Source organism: Rhinatrema bivittatum, chromosome 5, assembly GCF_901001135.1.
Source record: "Rhinatrema bivittatum chromosome 5, aRhiBiv1.1, whole genome shotgun sequence".
NCBI classification, from domain to species: Eukaryota; Metazoa; Chordata; class Amphibia; order Gymnophiona; family Rhinatrematidae; genus Rhinatrema; species Rhinatrema bivittatum.
The window spans coordinates 7,669,009-7,690,984 of NC_042619.1; the positions used below are offsets into that span (position 1 = coordinate 7,669,009).

The 21,976-nt window shown below is 50.3% G+C and overlaps 2 protein-coding genes and 1 long non-coding RNA gene across 11 annotated transcripts in view; 1 reads left to right on the forward strand and 2 right to left on the reverse strand.

Moving 5' to 3' along the window:
• LOC115091758 (sodium-dependent proline transporter-like) overlaps window positions 1-21,976 on the forward strand; it is a 163,980-nt gene that overhangs the window by 42,314 nt on the left and 99,690 nt on the right. For 2 of the 7 annotated variants that reach the window (XM_029601938.1, XM_029601940.1), the window contains exon 1: window positions 10,567-10,830. The exons of 1 other annotated variant lie outside the window; for it this stretch is intronic. In XM_029601938.1, the coding sequence (XP_029457798.1) occupies window positions 10,732-10,830 (99 nt within the window). In that variant the 5' untranslated portion in view covers window positions 10,567-10,731. Of the gene's footprint in view, window positions 1-9,709; window positions 9,729-9,939; window positions 10,069-10,564; window positions 10,831-21,976 lie in introns of those variants that run through there. 4 more of the 7 variants (XM_029601944.1, XM_029601939.1, XR_003856811.1 and 1 more) reach the window with 4 other exon arrangements.
• Window positions 356-8,310, reverse strand: LOC115091760 (zygote arrest protein 1-like). Of its 2 annotated transcripts, XM_029601947.1 has the most exons (4): window positions 7,543-8,309; window positions 5,651-5,743; window positions 3,545-3,619; window positions 356-686 (listed from the first exon to the last, which is right to left on the reverse strand). In XM_029601947.1, the coding sequence occupies exons 1-4, from the start codon at window positions 8,248-8,250 to the stop codon at window positions 543-545; spliced, it is 1,020 nt and encodes a 339-aa protein (XP_029457807.1). In that variant the 5' UTR covers window positions 8,251-8,309; the 3' UTR covers window positions 356-542. The 2 variants fall into 2 exon arrangements, with proteins under 2 accessions (XP_029457807.1, XP_029457808.1); XM_029601948.1 differs by lacking the exon at window positions 5,651-5,743 and having other exon boundaries at window positions 7,543-8,310.
• LOC115091763 overlaps window positions 13,667-21,976 on the reverse strand; it is a 34,876-nt gene continuing 26,566 nt past the window's right edge. Inside the window, exon 3 of one of the 2 annotated variants that reach the window (XR_003856812.1) lies at window positions 13,667-14,165. This is a non-coding gene — a long non-coding RNA (uncharacterized LOC115091763). Of the gene's footprint in view, window positions 14,166-20,194; window positions 20,298-21,976 lie in introns of those variants that run through there. The other variant, XR_003856813.1, reaches the window with a different exon arrangement.

Here is a 21,976-nt window from a genome sequence, read left to right on the forward strand (position 1 = left end):
TCCCTTGTGTTGGTGCTGCATGAAACTGATCCAGAGATTCGAGCGTCAGTTCCTGGGTGAAACGCAGAGAGCCAAGCTGTGCCTGAGTGCAAGTAAGGTTTCCTTCGGGGTGGGGAATATCATGGATCCATCTCCTATGCACCTTTGGTCTCTACCCAAGAGGACGACGTTGTAGAGCAGTGACAGATCCTAACTGCCCAGTGTACAGCATGAGACCAGGAATTTCACCTGTGGAGGAGGAGATACTGGTCTTATGAGTTCCCCATCTTAGGCGACCTCTACCAGTTCACTTACAGGAAAGTTAGTGACTTCTAGCCAACCTTGCAAGCGTCAATAACTAGGCAGCAACCTCCGGTAGTCTCAAAGTTTTAGTTTATATACAAAGTGCACAAGTATGCTACAGTTTTACAAAAAAAGCAATACAAAAATTCTTTAATCCATGTTCAATGCCAGGTCAAAAGCCAAAATCCAATCTCAGAAGCCTGAAGACCCCTCCCCCTCCCCCAGAACCGTGCATGTCAGTATGGTGACTGGGTCGCTCGTCACATGATGTATTTAAAGCTGTACGTATTGTCGCAGGAGAGCTTCTTGTCCTTGCAGCGGCCACACAGCTCCTGGCGATGGGGTCTCTTCAAGTCAATGTGCCTTTTCTTCTGCGGGCAGGTACAGCGCGTCTTTGAGCAAGTCTGGGGGGAAGGAAAAAAGCTTTACACATCTAGTTCTCCATAACAAGTGAGCAGTATCTCTCTAGACAAAAGGATCTTAACACCTGTTAACTCCCTACCCTTTCAGGCCAAGTACTGCAGTGATTTAAGAGACTATTTATAGCACCCTAAACCCAGGCGATCTGCTAGATAAACATGGCCCTGCCCAGGGACCTGAGGCAGCAGGTGAAGTGACTCACCAGGCCAGAGTGGAGAAACCGGATCTGAACCCTGATCCCCAGTCCATCTTCTGGGGGTCTCATCTGTTTCCCACACCAACAGAAGTGGAATGATAGTGCACACATGGCAGATATGTACGAGCTAAAATACTGCCGTGTGTGTTTTATATAATGCAGGAGGCACTGCTAGTCAGTGCACTGGTACCCAGTCTGGCAGACCGGATGAGGTTCATCCCAGGATACTGAGGGAGCTCAGAGATGTGCTGGCGGGTCCGCTGTGTAACCTGTTCAATAGATCCCTAGAAACGGGAGTGGTGCAGAGTGATTGGAGAAGAGCGGTGGTGGTTCCGCTTCACAAGAGTGGGAACAGAGAGGAGGCTGAAAACTACAGGCTGGTTAGCCTCACCTCGGTGGTGGGAAAATTAATGGAGAAGCTGCTGAAAGAGAGAATAGTGAACTATCTACAGTCTGGAGAATTGCTGGACCAGAGGCAGCATGGATTCACCAGGGGAAGATCCTGTCAGACAAATCTGATTGACTTTTTTTGACTGGGTAACCAAGGAATTGGATCAAGGAAGAGCGCTCGATGTCATCTACTTGGATTTCAGCAAAGCTTTTGATACGGTCCCGCACAGGAGACTGGTGAATAAAACGAGAAGCTTAGGAGTGAGTGCAGAGGTGGTGACCTGGATTGCAAACTGGTTGATGGACAGAAGACAATGTGTGATGGTAAATGGAGCTCTCTCTGAAGAGAGAGCGGTTTTAAGTGGTGTACCGCAAGGATCGGTGTTGGGACCGGTCCTGTTCAATATCTTTGTGAGCGACATTGCGGACGGGATAGAAAGTAAGGTTTGTCTTTTTGCGGATGACACTAAGATCTGCAACAGAGTGGACACGCCGGAAGGAGTGGAGAGAATGAGACGGGATCTAAGGAAGCTAGAAGAGTGGTCGAAGATATGGCAGCTGAGATTCAATGCCAAGAAGTGCAAAGTAATGCATATGGGGAGTGGAAATCCAAATGAACTGTATTCGATAGGGGGAGAAGGACTGATGTGCATGGAGCAGAAGAGAGACCTTGGGGTGATAGTGTCTAACAATATGAAGTCTGCGAAACAATGCAACAAGGCGATAGCAAAAGCCAGAAGAATGCTGGGCTGCATAGAGAGGAATATCGAGTAAGAAAAGGGAAGTGATTATCCCCTTGTACAGGTCCTTGGTGAGGCCTCACCTGGAGTACTGTGTTCAGTTCTGGAGACCGTATCTACAAAGAGACAAGGACAAGATGGAGGCGGTACAGAGAAGGGCAACCAGGAAGGTGGAGGGTCTTCATCGGATGTCATACGAGGAGAGATTGAACAATCTAAATATGTACTCCCTGGAGGAAAGGAGGAGCAGGGGTGATATGATACAGACTTTCAGATACTTGAAAGGTTTTAATGATCCAAAGACGACAAACCTTTTCAGTCAGAAAAAAATCAGCAGAACCAGAGGTCATGAGCTGAGGCTCCAGGGAGGAAGACTAAGAACCAATGTCAGGAAGTATTTCTTCACGGAAAGGGTGGTGGATGCCTGGAATGCCCTTCTGGAGGAAGTGGTAAAGTCTAAAACTGTGAATGACTTCAAAGGGGCGTGGGATAAACACTGGGGATCCATCATGTCTAGAGGGCGTGAATAAAGAGGAGGCAGCAAAACACTGCACGGAGCGGCAGTAGCCACAGCGGCATTCACGGAGCGGGATGCCAGTGGCCAGTGGTTGGTGTTCCACCTTCACGGAGCGGAAGGATGGAGGGCTGCTATCTCCAAATTAAAAAAAAAACAAAAAACAAAATAAAAACAGGGGTGGGTAAGAGTATGGGGCAGGGGTGTGGCCTGCTTGTTACAGCAGTTGCTACCCCTAATTGAGCTGGATGTTCACTTGGATGCAGATACGGCGCTGCTCTCTAAATTGGTGGTGGGGTGGAGGGGAATTAGGGCTGGAGGATACTGGAAGCCAATAGTAATAGGTGGGAGAGAAAAAAAGAGGGGAAAAAATGGATAAAGTGCATAGCTTGCTGGGCCATTTGGTCTTCTTCTGCCGTCATTTCTATGTTTCTATATGTACAAGCTAAAATACTGCAGTGTGTGTTATATAATGCAGGAGGCACTGCTAGTCAGTGCACTGGTACCCAGTCTGATCATACATGGCAGATATGTACGAGCTAAAATACTGCCATGTGTGTTTTATATAAATGCAGGAGGCACTGCTAGTCAGTGCACTGGTACCCAGTCTGATCATACATGGCAGATATGTACGAGCTAAAATACTGCAGTGTGTGTTATATAATGCAGGAGGCACTGCTAGTCAGTGCACTGGTACCCAGTCTGATCATACATGGCAGATATGTACGAGCTAAAATACTGCCATGTGTGTTTTATATAAATGCAGGAGGCACTGCTATGTAGTGGCTTGAAGAGAGCTAGCAATGCATCTCTAAGCACACTAGCAAGTTGTGCAAGTATAAATTATGGAAAGCAGACTGGCTCAGTATGCACCAAAGATTAATTGGCAGCTCTGCATGTGGCCACATATGGAGTCCAGGGTAGATGTCCAGCCTGTAAGTTCAGTGACATGGGTGGTCCTGCCTACAAGGAGCTTACATAGCTGGAGAGCACTATGCTTACCTGGCACTGGATTGCTTCCACACGGTAAGGATTGTACATCTTCTGGCATCTGCGACAGAGCTGTTTAAAGTAAACCTAAAAAGAGCAACATAAAACGCTGTGTTAAGGGTCATCTTCTATCACAGGCCTGTATCCTCTTGTTAGACAGCTCCATGACGATGGCACTACCCCCTATTTCCAGCAGCATGCAGGGCATCCATTGAATGCTTAAGGTATGGTGCCCCGTGTACCACAGAAGGATGGGGGTAGTGCCAGCACCAGCACAGGTGGCAAATGTGTGGCAATCTGTTTAGTACTATTAAAGTTAGAGACCCTGAACTTATGGTATTAAGCATCCTAACAGGCTAGAAGAGAACCATTCCTCAGTAAATTGCCAACAAGCCCTTTAGATACACGAAGCTGCCAAGTCACCTCAATGAAATCTGTGCAATAAGGAGCTAAGTGGGGTGCAGTTTTACCTGCAGTTCTGTGCACATGCACACAAGTGTTACCCACGGATGCAGCAAGCAGTTTGGACCATTTGTCTTTAAAAATGGCAGAAACTAGTGCTCTAGCCCCAGAACCTGTTCTCTGGATTTATGCACACAAAGCATGTTTTCTAAGCATCAATATGCACAAAGCTGTGCACATAAATCATGCAGACTCCCCTGCTCCTGAGTTTTAAATGTTGTAGGCATGTTAATTGCATGCACAAACCTGAGTTAAGTCCCAGTGCATTAGCTTACTGCATTGGGAGTTACAATTTAACCCTGTGAATTAAGAAGCTGCTCTGAGGTTCAGCACACACTTAACCCTCACATTACTGCATCGGTCCCTAAAGAGGGGAGCAGAGGAGAAAGGCAAGTCATGTACAACTGCCCCAGCATTAGAGGGCTGATTCACTAAACTCCCCCTGCCATGGGCAGGGCAGAAAAGCTTGAGTGAATCAGGCTGTAAGAGGCTCCTGGATACTAGGCTTGGCCCATTTTGAGACTGGGATGAGTGATCAAGGCTGCACTTTCTTGTGCAATCCTTCAACATAAAATGCAGGATATGATAAAAACAAAAAAGTCACCACCAAGTCCAATACCACAGGCAATTACCTCCCATTTCTGAATCAATGGGAAAATAAGCGCTCCAAGAACAGGACCATTGAGAAAGACCTGAATCGGAGCAGGCAGAGGACTTGTACGACTTAGAGTCACACATTTGAGGTGCTTAAAGGCGTCAGACAGGTTTCTAAGAGTCAGACTTAGAGGGAATCTTACAATAGGACGAGTCAATACCAACTGCAAGCAGCACTCACACCCAAGAGGAGCAGAGAAAGTGGTGAGCTTGACTGACATTTTAGGATTTACCTTCATTTGCCCTTTGGTCCTGTCGAGAAGCCCAGGATAGAAGTGAGGGGGACACCTTAGAGAAGAAGAGGAAGGCTAGACTCGCATCAATGACGGCAGCAGAGGACCATTAGGCCCAGCCAGTCTGTAGCCTTCCCCCCCCCCCCCACCTCAGGTGAATTCACGCTGCCACCACCCTCCGTGCTGTGTTCTCATGTTCCTTTCCACTCTCCCTCACTGCAGCTTCACGTGACCACCACTTGTCCCGGAGCTTGTGTCTATCACACGCGTGCATTCTCGCTGCCACCACCCTCCGTGCTGTGTTCTCGTGTCCCTTTCCACTCTCCCTCACTGCAGCTTCATGCGACCACCACTTGTCCCGGAGCTTTTCCTTCTATGGAAGATAAAGCCTGCTAGATATCTGAATGTGTGCATCGTCTCGCAGTGCAGGCCATAGGCCATTTTGGTAGCTCTCCCACCATCTCGTCCATGTCCTTCTGTAGACGCAATCTTCAGAACTCGAGAGCAAGGTGGCAGCTCCCTAGAAGCCTGGAAAGGTGGCTTTACTTCTTTCTACACCCGACTACAGTATCTCCTTTCCAACCACGATATCCCCCTGAATGACTAGCTGGTCAACAATTAATCTAACGGTCACAAACAAAGACAAATGGTGAAAGCAGTCACACAGCTGTGCTACAACACGAGTGTCCATGCCCCAAATCCCTCCAAAAACTTCCCAAGTGAAGTTGTGATTACTGAAAGCGAGATAAAGAGTAGGGCGCGAGCTTACCTTGCTTGTCCCAGAAATGCACCACACGTAGGCGCTCTCCCACCTGCTTTTACAATCTTTACAGTGGAAGTAGCCGTATTTCTGCTCCAGGAACTGCAAGAGAGAGACAGGGGACCAGTCTGAGCAGGGCTCTCCGATGCCGCTTCCCCTTAGGATATTCTCATTTAAAGCCCTCACCCGCTCAGGAAACGCCTGGGCTCCTAAGAGGAGAGGATGCTCCCAGGCTGGCAGAGAGAGCCAGAGCCTTGCAATCCCTATGAGGAAGGGAGAATGTTCTCCAGGCCCGGCCCTGGCTGCTCCTGCTGCATGCACTTCACCCCGCACAGCTTTTATGCTGTTTGAAAGCCAGCATTTTCCCCACTTTATTTATTTTTAGTTTTTATATACCGATCTTCTTGCATTAGATACAAATCAAACCGGTTTACATGGAACAAAAACTGCCTGTAAGGCAATACACTTGTCCCTGAAAGCCTAGAGGAAGAGAGCTCACCCTGCTTGGCTCTGCCTTTAGCCTCAAAGCCAGTTCTCAGCACCCCTAGCCTGTCTTTCCAGATATTTTTAGCAATTTAAGTGCAGTTTCCATACTGCAGCCGGAGTTTGCAGATATCCTTCCAGCATATTCACTCTGTACATCCAGAAGGGGCCTCAGACTGAGAGTTAGCACTGCACAAGTAGCAGAAGGGAAGTCCCGTACCCCAGGAGAGCGCTCTAGTGCTGCATGGACTTACCCGATGGATAAGCATGCTGCCAGAGCTGACTGCAGCCTGCCATAGAGGCGATGTCTATAGTATGCTGGGTCCCTGCCTCTCACCTAATGCTCCTCTGCAAGGCTCCATTCTGTCTATGGAGCAGACCTGCGGTCACAGGTTAGCAGCCAGATCTTTGGGCTGCTTGGCCATACTGTCCTGATAAGCAGAGCATCAAAGAAGAGACACGCCCCCTGCAACTGCAGCCATGCTCCTGAACATCACCTGCTCAGGTAGAGATCACATCTGGGCTCCCAGACTTCAGCTCTATTCCCAGCACTCACAGCAGGGGCACACGCAGGGCGCTTTTACTCAGGGGCGATAGAGAGAGAAGCTGATAAGCAGCTCTGGGGACGCCTCCCTCGGTGCCAGGGACCCTGCCAGCAAGGTGCTACGTGTCCCAGGGGCATACACTGGAGACCATGCACAGTACCATTAACAGACCAGTTCAGTTCACACTTGGCCATTAAGAACTCAGGAGCTGCCAGAGTCCCTGGGGCAGCACAGCCTGTGGTAAGAGGAAGACAGGCCACATCCTATCAATTTTGTAATAAGAACATAAGAACATAAGAAAATGCCATACTGGGTCAGACCAAGGGTCCATCAAGCCCAGCATCCTGCTTCCAACAGTGGCCAATCCAGGCCACAAGAACCTGGCAATTACCCAAAAACTAAGTCTATTCCATGTAACCATTGCTAATGGCAGTGGCTATTCTCTAAGTGAACTTAATAGCAGGTAATGGACTTCTCCTCCAAGAACTTATCCAATCCTTTTTTAAACACAGCTATACTAACTGCACGAACCACATCCTCTGGCAACAAATTCCAGAGTTTAATTGTGCGTTGAGTAAAAAAGAACTTTCTCTGATTAGTTTTAAATGTGCCCCATGCTGACTTCATGGAGTGCCCCCTGGTCTTTCTACACAGCCGGCAGGCTCTGCTCCAGCTCTCACCCGAGGCTTCTCTCTTGTACAATTCCAGATTTCACTAACATCAGGAAGGAAACAGACAAGACACAGGGCAAAAAAACAAACCTTCAAGAACAAGCCCTGACGGGAACCATTGAGCTAGAGACAGGAAAAGTTATTTAAGTCATATCCAGGGAGGGTTTTTTTAATAATTAAATGCACAATCGCTTGCTCTCACCTGGAAGGTGGATCTCTTGGACGACTTGGCCCCTTCCTGCGGGGCTGCCGCCTGTTCTTGGTGCTCCGGGGCCTCCTCCAGCTTCTCCGCAGCCGGGGCCACGCCGGCCTTGCCCCTCGCTTCGGGCCCCTTCTCCGGGGCACTCGCTTGCTCCTGCGCCCCCTTCCCTTGGGGAGGTACAACCACCAGCGGCCCCCGCTTCCTCCCCGGGGGGAGGGAGAGGATCTGCCGGTCCGACATGGGCGAGAAGGCCGCAATGGGGCTGGTGAAGCGGACGCCAGCGCCTGCCCCCGGGGAGCCCAGCGCGGCAGCCGCCGGCCTAGGCTTGCCGGGAGAGCCGGGGGCACTGACCGGCTGGGGGCAGGCGTCCCTCGGGGAGGGCCAGCTCAGGGTGCGGGCTCCCAGGGAGCACTGGACGCTGACGTCCACGCGGGGATTCACCTGCACCCCCACCTCCCTGGTGTTGGCCTTCTGCAGCCGTGGCGTCAGGTTGGGGTTCACCTGGGACAGGATGGCCTTCAGCTGGGCGCGCTTGTACTGGTCCAGGTAGTCGGCAGGCTCCGTGCAGGAGTCGTAGGGGCCCCCTTTGCTTTGCCTCCAGCTCTGCTGCTGCTGCTGCTGCTGCCTGGGCTTGGGGTAGTAATGCCTCTGATTAGGCCCCCCATAGCTTGGATACAGACTATAGGGGGACGCGGTAAAACCTTCCATGCTAGTGCTGCACTCTCTGTCCTGGACAAGGTAAAAACGAAGCAGTGACACTTCCCTGGGGTTTCACTTTTATGCAATCAGCAGCCCATCCACCCCCCCATGCTAATAAGGCTTAATTGATGAGCTGGACGGGGCCAGATGCACAGCTGCAGCAATCACCTCCTTCGCTTGAGCTGCAGGGATGAGAGACCTTGGCATGTTCAGGTTACAGGCATCGCCCTAGCAGCTCTCCCGGAGGGGGTCGCCTTTCCCCAGGGCTGAGAATTAGACTCCGATGCCAGCAGGGGGCGCAGGCGTGTGGTCTTTCATGAGACTGAATGCAGCAGAGGCTGCTGCTGCTACCTGTGTGTCTGTAAGACTGGGCCTTTAAATGCACATTCAGATAATTTTACATGCAGGGCTGAGAATTAGATGAGGAGTATGGCCAGGGTGGCCAATTCTGGTCCTTAAGAGCCACAAACAGGCCTGGTTTTCAGGATACCCATAATGATTATGCATGAAATATATCTGCATACAGGGGAGGCAGCGGGCGCAAATGTATCTCATGCATATTCACAGGCATATTCAGAAAACCAGGTCTGTTTGTCTCAGCTGAGGACCTGAGTTGGCCACCCCTGGAGTATGAAAAGAGGCTATGCACGATGATAGCCTGAGGAGAGCTGGATGTAAGCAGCAAGCAAAGGCTTCTCAGTCCTGTCCTGATGACCCCACAGCCAGCACCTACACAAAATCTGCCTGCGATTTGTTCTCCCTTATTTTGTGTTCTCCCCTGGTTCTGCAGATACACCACCCCCCCTCTAATATTTGAGGTCTAATGGGTGTAAATTACTTGAAAATGTACCGTGAAAATAATTTTTTAATGAAATATTTCTCTTGATGTAATCCACCATTTTTCACTAACAAAGTTAATACTTTGTATATTATTATGAAAAAACTTAATCAAGAGTAAATATTAAAAAAAAAAAAGTAAAAAACTATGCCTGCGATTAATTTGCATACGTCGGGGACCCATTCTATGTAAATTGATGTCATGCATATTCATTGGTGCAGGACCGGTTTGGGGAGGGCTCCCTGTGCAGAGACTTCCTGCATTCCTGCCAGCGCGCGCGCCTTGTTCAGGCGGGGCGGGGCGTGGTGCCGGAGCGCACCCTGCACACGTCAGCTGGGAGACAGCTGTGCACAGCTGGCAGGAGGAGGCCACAGGGTTTGTAGACAGATCAGTACTACAGTTACCAGAATGCACCGGAGGGCAAAGGCTCCCTCCCTGAGCGGCTTGGGTTTGCCGTGCATGGTCCTGAACCCCAGCTGCACGCGATGGATCTTCTGAATAAAATCAGACCGGGGGGGGGGGGGCTGCTGCTTCAGCTTAGGGCAGCAGGGAGAGGCAGAGCCGCGCCCATCCCGCTGCATGCTGGAACCTGTAGTCCTGCTTGTTTTAATTGGACAGGAACGTGGCCCTGACTCATTCTCCTGCCAAGGTGAGCTCCTTCTCCACTGCTAATTTTATTGAAAAAAACCAAAACAAAACTTTATCTTCTGTGCCTCCTTTAGCATTTCAAAAGTGTTTAGCAAGCGCCACACCCCCTGCCTGTCCTGCAAATGTTACTTTGCAGGACAGGCAGGGAGTTCCCAGCTCTCCTGAACAGGCCGGATCCGGTTCTGGTTTTGCTGGCGCCCTTGGATTTCCCTAAGAAAAGCAGAGCCCGCGGGTTCCTTGATGCAGTGCTCAGCCCGTTCATGATGGCTCGGACTTACTGCCCTACCTCAGACCCCGGGCCTGGCGCTCGTGGCCTCACCTTACCTGGAACACGGCAGCAGGTAACCTGGGAGTGCTCCGGGGGCAGCCCCAGCGTAGCTGAGGGCTCCCAGCTTGCCCCGCTTCTCATGTTCCCCACAGCGTACACGGAGGACCCGTGGTTCTGACAGACATCAGTGGGGAAAACCAGAGGGACAGTTCCACGCAGGCCAGGGCTTCCCGGCGGGTGAAGCTAACCCAGGGCTGACCAACTCCGGCCCTCCAGAGCCACAAACAGGAATATCCACCAGGAATGTGCAGGAGAGAGAGCTGCATGCAGTGGTGGCAGCCTTGGCCTAACCCTAGGAAGATGCTAAAAGGTTTGACCGGAGTTAATGCAGACAAATGAGAGAGAGAGAGGGGGGGGGAGCTGTCCCTTTAAGAAGCAAAGTGCTGTGGCTTCCCTCTCTCTCTCCTTTTCCTGCCTGACAGCTCCAGTTTCACAAAGCTGGGTTGCTGTGGCGACGCATTGATGGAGCTGGGGCGGGGCCAGCTCACCTGGCCTCAGGTAGAGAGGAGCTGTGCCCTAGAACCGGCTCCTGTCAGCCCTGCCGGGACCTCTGCGGAGCGCGCTTCTGCCTTTCCTTGCCGGCTGCCGCCGTGGCGCGAGCCTGGTAAAGCTCCCGGCTGCACCGGGCAGGGGGCTGGCTGAGGAGGCAGCTTCGCTTCCCCCCCCCCCCCCCCCAATGAAACTGCTGCCGGAGGAATGGAGCGAGGGTCTGCGGAAGGGCCAGCTGCAAGGGCCGGAGATGCAGGCGGGAGCGGCGGCGCCGGGAACGACTCTGGTGAGTGGGGCTAGCGCCCGGTGTCTCCGCTCCTACGGCAGAGGATTTGTGGCCACACAGAGATTCCCAGGCAATCCCTGTTTGCCATAAGTTTAAAAAAAAAAACCCAACCCACATTTTAATTTTCAGGTAATCAAAAAGAGACAGCGGGTGGGAAACAGTAAAAGGGATCTGGAAATGTCGTCCTGGGCCAGTGGGGACAGACCAGTAAGAGGGCTGGAGTGGTTCCCAGTAACACTCAGGGTGTTGAGCTGGAACCAGCATCCCCTCTGTGCATGCTTGCCACTGGCTGCTTAAATTCCTGCTGTCAGACGCTCACTTCCTGCAGAGAGGAACTAGACCTCAAAGCTCAGGCTGTGTTCTTTCTGAAGCGGAGAGCATAGGAACATAGGAGATGCCGAGTCCATTGAGCCCAGCATCCTGTCTCTAGCAGTGCCCGGCAGATCTAATTCCAGGTACAGCAGTGGGTTTTTTTTGTCTGCACGGCTATTAATGTGTAAAGGACGTTTTCCTCCAGGAACTTGTGCAAACCTCTTTTAAACCCCGCTATGCTTGTCGCCTTGACCACGTCCTCCGGCAATGGATCCCACTGCTTGATAGCGCGCTGAGCGACAAACTCCTTTCTTTGATCTGTTTTGAATCTGCCTCTTTTAGTGTTATTTGAAAGGGTAAAGGACCGTCCTTCATTTACCCGCTCCACCACTGAAAAGTACCTGCTTCTGTCACATTATTTATATCTCTGAGGATTCTTGATCGCTCTCTCCTCTCCTTTGGGGTATGCAGAGTTCTTAAACCTCATCTCGTAGGCCTTTCGGTGCAGACTCTGCGCCATTCCGTTATGCACGCTCTGCACGGCCTCTACGATGTCCGTGTCCTTTCAGAGACGCGGCCTCCAGACCGGGACAGGATTCCCGGTGAGGGCTCACCAGGGACATCTCTCTCTCGCTCCTTTTCAACCCTAGCATTCCTCTGACTTCCACCACTGTCTGGTGTTGTTATGTTCTGTTACCTTGCAGACACGAAATCCGATCACGTGCAACCTGTGCTTTCTCTCCTGCTTGGCACTCATCTCTCAAACCACCCTCACCCCTCCCTCCTGTCCTGCTTCCCTGGATATTTGTGCCCCAAATGCATGACTGCATGCTTAGGCATGAAAGTTATTTATTTATTTATTTATTTAGAGCTTTTTATACCGACTTTCTTGATACAAATCAAATCAACTTGGTTTACAGAGAACTAAAGATCTTAACAATAGCAATAGCAATAACACTTAACATGAGATCGTAATTATCATAAATCTTAGCCACTAAGCCCTTAACCATTCCTCCAGCTTCCTTAGGGGCCGATGCAATAATCTTCGCGGAAAGCGGGCGTTGACTTTTCAGCGCCCGCTTTCTTAACGCACGCATGGCGCCATGCAATATGTACATTAGGGGGTGGTGCTAGCAAGGAGGCGCTAGGGTCGCTTGCACGACCTTAGCGCCTCCTTGCTAACGCGACCCGTTGCGGCTGCCGGTTATGAAGACCGACGGCCATTTTCATTTCTGGCAGACCGGCAGGTTATGAAAACCGAGGCCCAGTTTACCGGCGTGGGTCTTCATAACGTGGCAGTCTGCTGAGTTAGTTTATTTTATTTTTTTTACTTTGAAAAAGAAGTACAGAAAATCCAGTTTTTTCTGCTTTTCTGTACTTCTTTTCAATGCACTCAGCTGTTAATGCCTGCTCCAGGCAGGCATTAATATTTGAGTGATAAATGTACGTCTGAGGCGCACATTTATCTTTTTTGCATTTGGAGTGAATGAGTAATAGGCTCATTAACATGCATTTGCATGTGATAAGCGTTAACTCATTCACTCTGCCTCGGATGCGTGTTAAATGAGCGCTAATCCCCTTATTGCATTAGGAGGTGGATTAGCGCCTATTTAACCTACGTCCGACTGCGGGTTATACAGTGCGCTGGGCTGAGTGCACTCTATTGCATTGGCCCCTTAGATTGCTCCTCCTCCTGTCTCCTCCCTCTGAAACATTCACTTAGTTGCAGATCTTCACGTCCTCTGCAAACTCACTAAGCGTCCCTACTAATCCATCTACAATATTGCTCATGAAGCTGTTAACAGAAGCAGCTCCAAGAGCTATCCCTGAGGTGTTTCACTGGTAATCCCTCCATTTAATGCTATCTCCAGGCTGCTCAGCTTATTCATGAGCCTCCTATGTGGGACAATATAAAAAAAACCTGGCTGAAATCCTAGTAAATCACATCCAGTGCACCCCCTGGGTCTAATTCTCCAAGCATCTAATCGAAGACATTTGGCTTGATCTCCCTCTGAACGCATGCCGTCTCGGGTCCTGTAACCCGCCAAATTCAAGATCCCCCTCCGTTAGTAACCACTGCACTAACGTACTACCTACCACCCAAGGCAACCTCCTCCCATTGCCACTGCTAGGAAGGGGCTTTCCCAGTCCCCCAGAAGCAGGGACTGAGGCTGTCTAGGCTCTCTCGCCCCATCCAGCCTTGCAGCTGTGTTCGCGTGCCATGCAAACCCTGGCGCCTATAAAGGGAGCTGCGTCTACCCCCTCGCCCGCCTCAGGGGACAAACAGGAAATGGGCTCAGAACCGGTGACCTTGGGACTAGCAGCGAGGTCACTGACCGGGACTGCAGGGCTCGGCTCCTTTCCTGGTGCAGCCTTACCAGCGAAGGGATGGCTGCCGTGTGCAGCCCCCACTGGAGCACTTAAACCGTGCAGGACGTCCTGCCGACAACTGTCCCGGCCAGGGGGCAAGATTCCAGGTCTCCTGGACATGGGCCAAAATATCGCGGTCGCGGGCGATAACCGAGAAAGCCACTGGATGTTTGGGGGTGGTTCCCCACCATGATCTCTGATCCCGTGGTCATGAAACTGGAATTCTTGTTTACTGAGCTGCAATGTTACCAGGCTCTTCCCGGCTGCTCGGGGATGCTACCCAGATTTGAAAGAGGATTCAGCAGATGACATGGGGGTGGTGCTGGACTGAAGCTGGCGTTGATGGAGGAGACCCGTTCCTTTAATAACCTCCTTTGCAGTGGGAAGGCATTGCTCCAACAGATCTTTCTCAGCAGCTATTCCAGGTATTTGGCTCGCTCTTCCTTCGGTTTTGAGAGCTGAAACTGATCTGCCATTACAAACTTGGCTTGTGGCAGTGGCTGGGACCAAGTCTTGTTTGTTTGTGTAGATTACGATCTGCCTGTTTGGAGTTGGGTGACAGGACAGGTTCTTGCTGCAGTATTGTTTCATGTCATTTTGTGTAAATATTGTTTTAATGTTGTTTTTGTTCATCGCTTTGGGGGATTTTTAATCTGTAAAGCAAATAAGAAATGATAAGTAACAAGCTCCGACGTATCCCAAAAATACATTTCAAACAGCATTATTTGGCATTGATAGCCTAGGTCCATTCTCCAACCAATCAGACTATGTTTCTTTATAATAAGTTGTGGGAAACGGAAGTCGTGCTGCAGGGCGCGATGCATCAGTTTAAGTAAAGGCCTGCTGGTTCCTCATGGTGGAGAGTCTCTTATTATTATTATTATTATTATCATCTACCTTTTGTGGCATTTCAAAGCAGATTTCATTCAGGCACTGTAGGTGTTTTCTTATCCCCAAGGGCTCACAGTCTGAGGGGGTCATTTACTAAGCATTTTCCCCCCTAGACACGAGATGGGAGAAAACCTTCAGTAAATCAGGCCCTACGTTTGCCCCTGAGGTAACGCAGGATGAATTGACTTGCTGAAGGTCACAAGGCGCGTCAGCAGTGGGATTTCAAGCCCGGCTTCCCTGCTTCTCAGCACTAGGTCACCCCGCCACTCATTGTGATGAATTTGTGATTAGAGGATGAGCGTTGCGCCGTGTGCTTCTACTCCCCAGAGTCCTACTTGACCTGAGAACCCCCTCTTTGCAGTAGCTTTTCTGTTTTAGACCACCTTGAATTTTGCTGTGAAGTATCTGACTTCCTCTTACCTATCCAGTCTGGGAGAAGACCACAGATTGACCACAGTAGGAAGGTACAAATGTGCAGACCGTGTGGACCAAGTGGTCTTTTTCTGCCAACACCCTCTATTGTTTCTGTGGTGAGCTCTCTTCCTCCAGAGCCTACTCGATAATTTTGTCTTTGGTCTATTGCTCTTAAGAAGATAAGATCTGCCATACTGGGTCAGACCAAGGGTCCATCAAGCCCAGCATCCTGTTTCCAACAGAGGCCAAACCAGGCTATAAGAACCTGGCAAGTACCCAAACATTAGATAGATCACAAGCTACTATTGCTGATAGCAGTTTATGGATTTTTCCTCTAGGAACTTATCTTCCTCTGTTTTCTGGGCCAACTCATGTTCAGTCTGAGTTTGGAAAATATTTTTATGTTGATGGTTCCATGGAGGTTAAGTTTCAAAGGGTTTAGCCGCCTAACTTTGAGAGGGTGGTAAGAGACTGAAGCCACTGCCATGGGACATAAGAACATAAGAAATTGCCATACTGGGTCAGACCAAGGGTCCATCAAACCCAGCATCCTGTTTCCAACAGAGGCCAAATCAGGCCACAAGAACCTGGCAATTACCCAAACACTAAGAAGATCTCATGCTACTGATGCAATTAATAGCAGTGGCTATTTCCTAAGTAAAATTGATTAATAGCAGGTAATGGACTTCTCCTCCAAGAACTTATCCAATCCTTTTTTAAACCCAGCTACACTAACTGCACTAACCACATCCTCTGGCAACATATTCCAGAACTTTATTGTGCGTTGAGTGAAAAAGAATTTTCTCCGATTAGTCTTAAATGTGCTACTTGCTAACTTCATGGAATGCCCCCTAGTCCTTCTATTATTCGAAAGTGAAAATAACCGAGTCACATCTACTCGTTCTAGACCTCTCATGATTTTAAACACCTCTATCATATCCCCCCTCAATCGTCTCTTCTCCAAGCTGAAAAGTCCTAACCTCTTTAGTCTTTCCTCATAGGGAAGCTGTTCCATTCCCCTTTATCATTTTGGAGGAGTTAAATGGTGGAGAGGCGGGGAGGGGATGGGTGGGTAATTGTCTATTCATGAAGGTGTTGACCTGACAGGCCCCCGATGCAGTATGCATAACAGTATGTTAATGCATCGGGAGTTTAAAAAAAAAACAAAAAAGGCACTCTAACCCAAAAATGTGCAAACAAAGGCCTGCTTAGTACACATAAACCATGTTTTCTAAACAGAAATCATGATGTCCGCACATATGTTGTGTCCCTAAAGGTTAGGCTCCTGACTCCTGTTATGTGTGCACAACAATATGCAGCAAACATGATTTGTGCACCAGCTCTGTTTTCTGTGCCCCACACCACAACTCGGGGTTCAGCCTCCCAGACTAACACTTTACTGCACCCTCAGCAGGAGTGAAATTTCCAGCATTTAGAGAACCTGATTTAAGAAGTAATAGCTAATGTCTTGATTAACGTGAGATCTGCATGGAGGAGTACAAGGTTTGTGCACGTTTTCTGTTCGCTAAACTCCGCGCTACAACAGGAGTAAAGTTCTACACACAAAACGTGTGCACAGCTGAGCGCGCCTGACTATATCAAGGCCACAAGGAGTGTCCTCCTTAGAGATGGTTGTTGGAGATACATCTGTTTGAAATGCACTGTACAATAAACTGGCGATGCTGTAGTATGGTGGTATTAGAGCTGTGTCACACACACGCGCGTTCCCTTGCGGGCGATACCATTCACCCTAATGCCTTCTCATTCTCATTGCATGTGCTTGGGACAGGCAGTAACAGGGACTGTGTGTGTGTGTGTAGAACTTCTCTTTCCACATCCATTTCTTGCTCAATTAGTCACCAATGCAATCACACCAGGTTCCCCTTTCTGTTCATGCTGACTCCTCAAAGAAAGGCAGAGTTTATGGGGGAGAGGGGATGAACAATGGGCCTGAATTCGCTGCCTGCCCCTGCCAGGCTTCTCTGCCCCCTTTCTTGGAGGTTTCTTACTCTAGGACAGGAGTCCCCAAACTTGGTCCTTGAGGGCCACAACCCAGTTGAGTTTTCAGGATTTCCACAATGAATATGTATGAGATTCATTTGCATGCACAGCCTTCATTGCATGCTAAATAGATCTCGTGCATATTCATTGTGGAAATCCCGAAACCCGTCTGGGTTGAGTTTGGGGAACCCTGTTTATAGAGTGAATGCTGCGTGCACAATAGAGCATGTCCCTGGTTCTCAGATAGGAAACAGCCATGGAGAATGTGGTAATGGGGGGGAGAGGGACAGGGCACAGAGAATGTAGTAACCGGTGGGGGAGGAGAAGGATTGAGCTTAGCTGGTGAAGCAAATCACTCTGAAAATGGAAGATGTAATAGAGCAAAAGGTGACAAATCACCAGGACCAGATGGTATTCACTCCAGAATTCTGAAAGATCTTGGATATGAACTTATAGACCTGTTATTTGTAATACGTAGTCTTCCATTAAAAACAGCCACAGTATCTAAAGACTGGTGGATGGCCAAGTTAACATCAATTTTTAAAAAGGGTTCCAGGGTTGACCTTAAACTATAAACCAGAGCCTGAATTCAGTGCTGGACAAAATGGTTGAAGCTATTCTTAAACACAAAATTATTGGCCATATGGATAAACATGGCTTAACAGGGAAGAGCTGATCTAGTTTTACCATAGGTAAGTCTTGCCTTACAAGTCTACCATATTTTTTGGGAAGGTGTTAATAAACATGATGTTAAAGGAGAGTGTGTTTGGATTTTCGGAAGGCATTTGAAAAAAATCCCTCGAGAGGTTCCTGAGGAAATTGTGAAGTCCTGGGATAGGAAGCAGTGACCTCTTGCGGATTAGTGGCTGGTTAAAAGGCAGGAAAGAGACGCTGTGCATAAATGGTCAGCTTTTCCAGTGGAGCGCCCCAGGGATCTGTACTGGGACCTGTGCTCTCTAACTTACTCATAATTCACCTGGAAAAGGGAACGAAGACTGAGGTGATCACATCTGCAGATGACACACAACTATTCAAAGCTGCTAAAACATGAGCAGATCATGAGGAACCGCAAGAGGACCTCCCGAGACTGGGAGGACTGGCCGTTTAAATGGCAGATGAAATTTAATGCGACGTAAGGAAAAAGGATCCTATGTGTAGATGTGCAATCCCGGTTCAGTATTAGGAGTCGCCGCCCAGGAAAAAGATATTCGAATCGTTAGGGACAATACGTTGAGGTGCTCGGCCCATTCTGAGGCAGCGGTCAAAAAGAGAAAATAGAAAATTAGGAAGGGACTGGAGAATAAAACAGGGGGCATTATGATATTTGCTGTATCGCTCCATGGTGCTCGCGCACCTTGAGTATTGTGTAAAGTTCTGGTCGCTCCTCATCTCAGAAAAAGACTTAAGCAGAAGAGGTGCAGAGCAGGGCAGTAGCCAGAGGACGTGAATGCAGTCCGCTTCGAAGTGCCTGAAAAGTGAAATATAAATAAACTACCAAAATGCTAACGGCTAGAGAGGTTAGGGCTGTTCAGGATCCGCAGAAGAGAGACGGCCGAGAGAAGATGCTCGAGGTTTCTCAAGTCATGAGAGGGATGGGGGCGGGTAAATAGAGGAAAGTTATTGACCCTTTCGGATCGTAGCGAGTAGGGGACTGCTCTCGGATTTAAAACAAATCGGCACATACTCAAGCCATGGAATTTGTTGCTGGAGGATGGGTTGGAGGCAGTTAGCATAGCGGGGTCTGGACGAGTTGTTGGAGGAAAAGTCCACGACCATTATTAGGCAGGCAAACTTAGGAAAACCATTGCGTATCCCTGGGAGTGAGCAATCGGAAATGGATCCACTCTTTTTTGCGTCTTCCCTAAGGACACGGCTTGGCCACTCTTGGAGATGGGCTTCATGTATGTCTTGGGCTGACTCAGCATGGCGCTGGGCACCGCTGGTGTCTGATAATCTGAGCGAGGCAGCACGTGGCACGTTGCTTGCTCTGTCATGAGGATAGTCCGGTTCGCTGCGGCTTGTTCTGACAGGATCTTGCTTGGGAAGAAACAGCCCTGCGGATATGAGCAGACAGCAGGTGGTTATTGTTGAGCGTTTTGGTTCATAGGACGGTTGTAGCTAGCTGAGGCCTGCAGCGGCGTGTCCAGCCCGGCTCACCTATTCTCCTTTGGCATGCGCTGCTGTGTCTCTGATCGTAGCACACCCAGAAATGAGGACTGGCCTTGATACAGCAGTAAAGGTGCTGCCTAAAATCCAGCGTCGCTTTGCAAGCTCCTTATCCCACAGGACTTACGTTTTCTAGTGCAGAGCTGCCCAGTGTAAGGTGTATTCACGTGCTTACCCCGCCCAGCATTTCAGCACGGGGAGGACCAGGAAGGGATCCCCTGTGTCTTATCGCCATCAAGCTGCCCTGCCTGTTGTCCTGCCTGAGTCTGAATTGTCCCTAAGGTTTCCGTAGCTCTGTCCCAGTGCCTGAACGTGCAGTGACTGAATCCTTGCTTGCTGGGCCCATGCAATGCAGTGCATTCAGCCGAGCGCACTGTTTAATCTGTGGTTGGACGCGTGTCCACAACCCCTTACGCTATAAGGGGATCAGCGCGTCCAAAACAGGCGTCCAACCCCTTCCCCCCCCCCCCCCCCCCCCCCCATGAAACTAACAGCACTCATCACATGTAAATAAATAAGAAATAAATGCATGCTGCGGCTATTAGCTGGTATTCCCCCATCTAAGGAAAAAAAGGGGAGCCTGACGCGCACATTATAACGCCAGAGCCAGGGTTAGTGTTTGAGGCTCCCCGAGCCATGTTCAGAAGAGCAAAACATATAATCTTTTTTTTTTTTTTTTTCCCCTGTGGTTTCTCCTGCTTAATATCGTTGCAAGGCTAAGCAGGAGGAAGCACAGAAAGCTGCAACAACAACAGAAAACTTGACAGTGGTCAGGTTAGGAAAAGGGATGCTCGTGCGTTTCCCTAACCGGCCGACGGCCGCGTCTGCCGGGCCCTCGGCGGCGCGGATGTGCTGGGGACGTGCAAGTTATCCACTGCGCGTCCCGTCTAGCGCGCCAGCTCGTTAGACTGTGGGATCGAGCGCCCAAGAGAGGAGATGCCACCAGGTTGCGTGCAGACCGTCAGCCCCTGGGAGCTCTGTTTCTTACATTAACAACGTGGCCGCGTGCAGCCAGATGACCTGGAGACTGGCCAGGCAAAGGAGTTTGGGTGTTTTAGGTCATTTCTATGTAAACCAGCAAACGGGAGAAGGACAAGAAGGCTCCAAGGGGTAAATCCACCGAGAGAAGGGCGTCCAGAGGCACAAAAGGCATCTTCAGGTATCGGTAGGATTTTTATTCCGTCAAATCAATGATCAGGCAGACGCATCTTGCAGTATAATCCGTTCACAGTAACAGCACTGTCAGTCCCCCGACACGGGCCGTGTTTCACGCTGGCCGCATCGGGAGGCACAAAGAAGGAGATCAAAAGGATCTGTAACAGCGATAAAACATGAACATCTGTAAAGCATAACGGAAAGGCAGACCCGCGAAACGACTAAAAAACTACACTAAAAAGACTTAGAATATGAACGTTTACAGAGGTGAAACTGCTTAAAGTGCAGTCACACATAGGAGGGGCCTGGCGCATCCACCTGTGAAAAATACAAACCCTGGAGTTGGCTGTGAAACGAACGATAGCAGCAGAATGTAAACCTATGAGCCCGGGGCGCACACTGCACCCTGTTAGGGGGCACTGAGTGCAGCAGCCTGTGTCTGGTTACAGCAGGGGGTGCAGGCGGCAGCAGCCTGTGTCTGGTTACAGCAGGGGTGCAGGCGGCAGCAGCCTGTGTCTGGTTACAGCAGGAGGGGCAGGCGGCAGCAGCCTGTGTCTGGTTACAGCAGGGGGTGCAGGCGGCAGCAGCCTGTGTCTGGTTAAAGCCTGGGGTGCAGGCGGCAGCAGCCTGTGTCTGGTTACAGCAAGAGGGGCAGGCGGCAGCAGCCTGTGTCTGGTTAAAGCAGGGGGTGCAGGCGGCAGCAGCCTGTGTCTGGTTAAAGCAGGGGATGCAGGCGGCAGCAGCCTGTGTCTGGTTAAAGCCTGGGGTGCAGGCGGCAGCAGCCTGTGTCTGGTTAAAGCAGGAGGGGCAGGCGGCAGCAGCCTGTGTCTGGTTAAAGCAGGAGGGGCAGGCGGCAGCAGCCTGTGTCTGGTTAAAGCAGGGGGTGCAGGCGGCAGCAGCCTGTGTCTGGTTAAAGCCTGGGGTGCAGGCGGCAGCAGCCTGTGTCTGGTTAAAGCAGGAGGGGCAGGCGGCAGCAGCCTGTGTCTGGTTAAAGCAAGAGGGGCAGGCGGCAGCAGCCTGTGTCTGGTTAAAGCAGGGAGTGCAGGCGGCAGCAGCCTGTGCCTGATTACAGCAGGGAGTGCAGGCGCCAGCAGCCTGTCTGGTTAAAGCAAGAGGGGCAGGCGGCAGCAGCCTGTGTCTGGTTAAAGCAGGGAGTGCAGGCGGCAGCAGCCTGTGCCTGATTACAGCAGGGAGTGCAGGCGGCAGCAGCCTGTGTCTGGTTAAAGCAGGAGGGGCAGGCGGCAGTGCTCTGTGCCCAGTTAGAGTAGGAGAATAAGTGTAGGCAGCAGGATCCTGTGTCCGGTTAGTACACAGAAGGGGGTGTAGGTGGCAGGGCTCTGCACCCACTTATACAAGGGGGAGAACATACATGGTAGTGACCTACACCCATGTAGAGCATGGGGTGCACAACTGGTGGCTGGCAGTACCTGATCAGAGCAGAGATTCATGGGCGGCAGTGCATGGTTAGAGCAGGAGGTGCAGGCAGCAGAGCCCGGCACTTGGTTAGGACAGGGGTTAGAGCATGGCATGCACAGCTGGTAGTGTCCTGCACCCAGTTATAACCAGGGGCGTGCAGACTGCAGTGCAAGGTCTGAGCAGAGGATGCATGGAGAGGTAGCTCCTTGTACCTGATTAGCACAGAGGGGATGCACAAAGGAAAATTAGTTTCTTACCTGATAATTTTCGTTCCTGTAGTACCAAGGATCAGTCCAGGACACCTGGGTTGTGACTCCGCACCAGCAGATGGAGACAGACTAAAACTTGTGGGCGGAGCCATATATGCCCCTGTGCCAGTCACAGCCCCTCAGTCTTACGGAATGTCAAAGTAGAACACAAC

What these genes read in the sequence shown, in the direction of transcription:
- LOC115091760 (XM_029601947.1), bottom strand. Translation starts at nt 8,250, where the DNA reads ATGGAAGGTTTTACCGCGTCCCCCTATAGTCTGTATCCAAGCTATGGG. An exon ending in CCAAGAGATCCACCTTCCAG is followed by an intron (nt 5,744 to 7,542) that starts GTGAGAGCAAGC and finishes TCTCTCTTGCAG; the next exon opens with TTCCTGGAGCAGAAATACGG. An exon ending in TGGAAGCAATCCAGTGCCAG is followed by an intron (nt 687 to 3,544) that starts GTAAGCATAGTG and finishes CCTTCCCCCCAG; the next exon opens with ACTTGCTCAAAGACGCGCTG.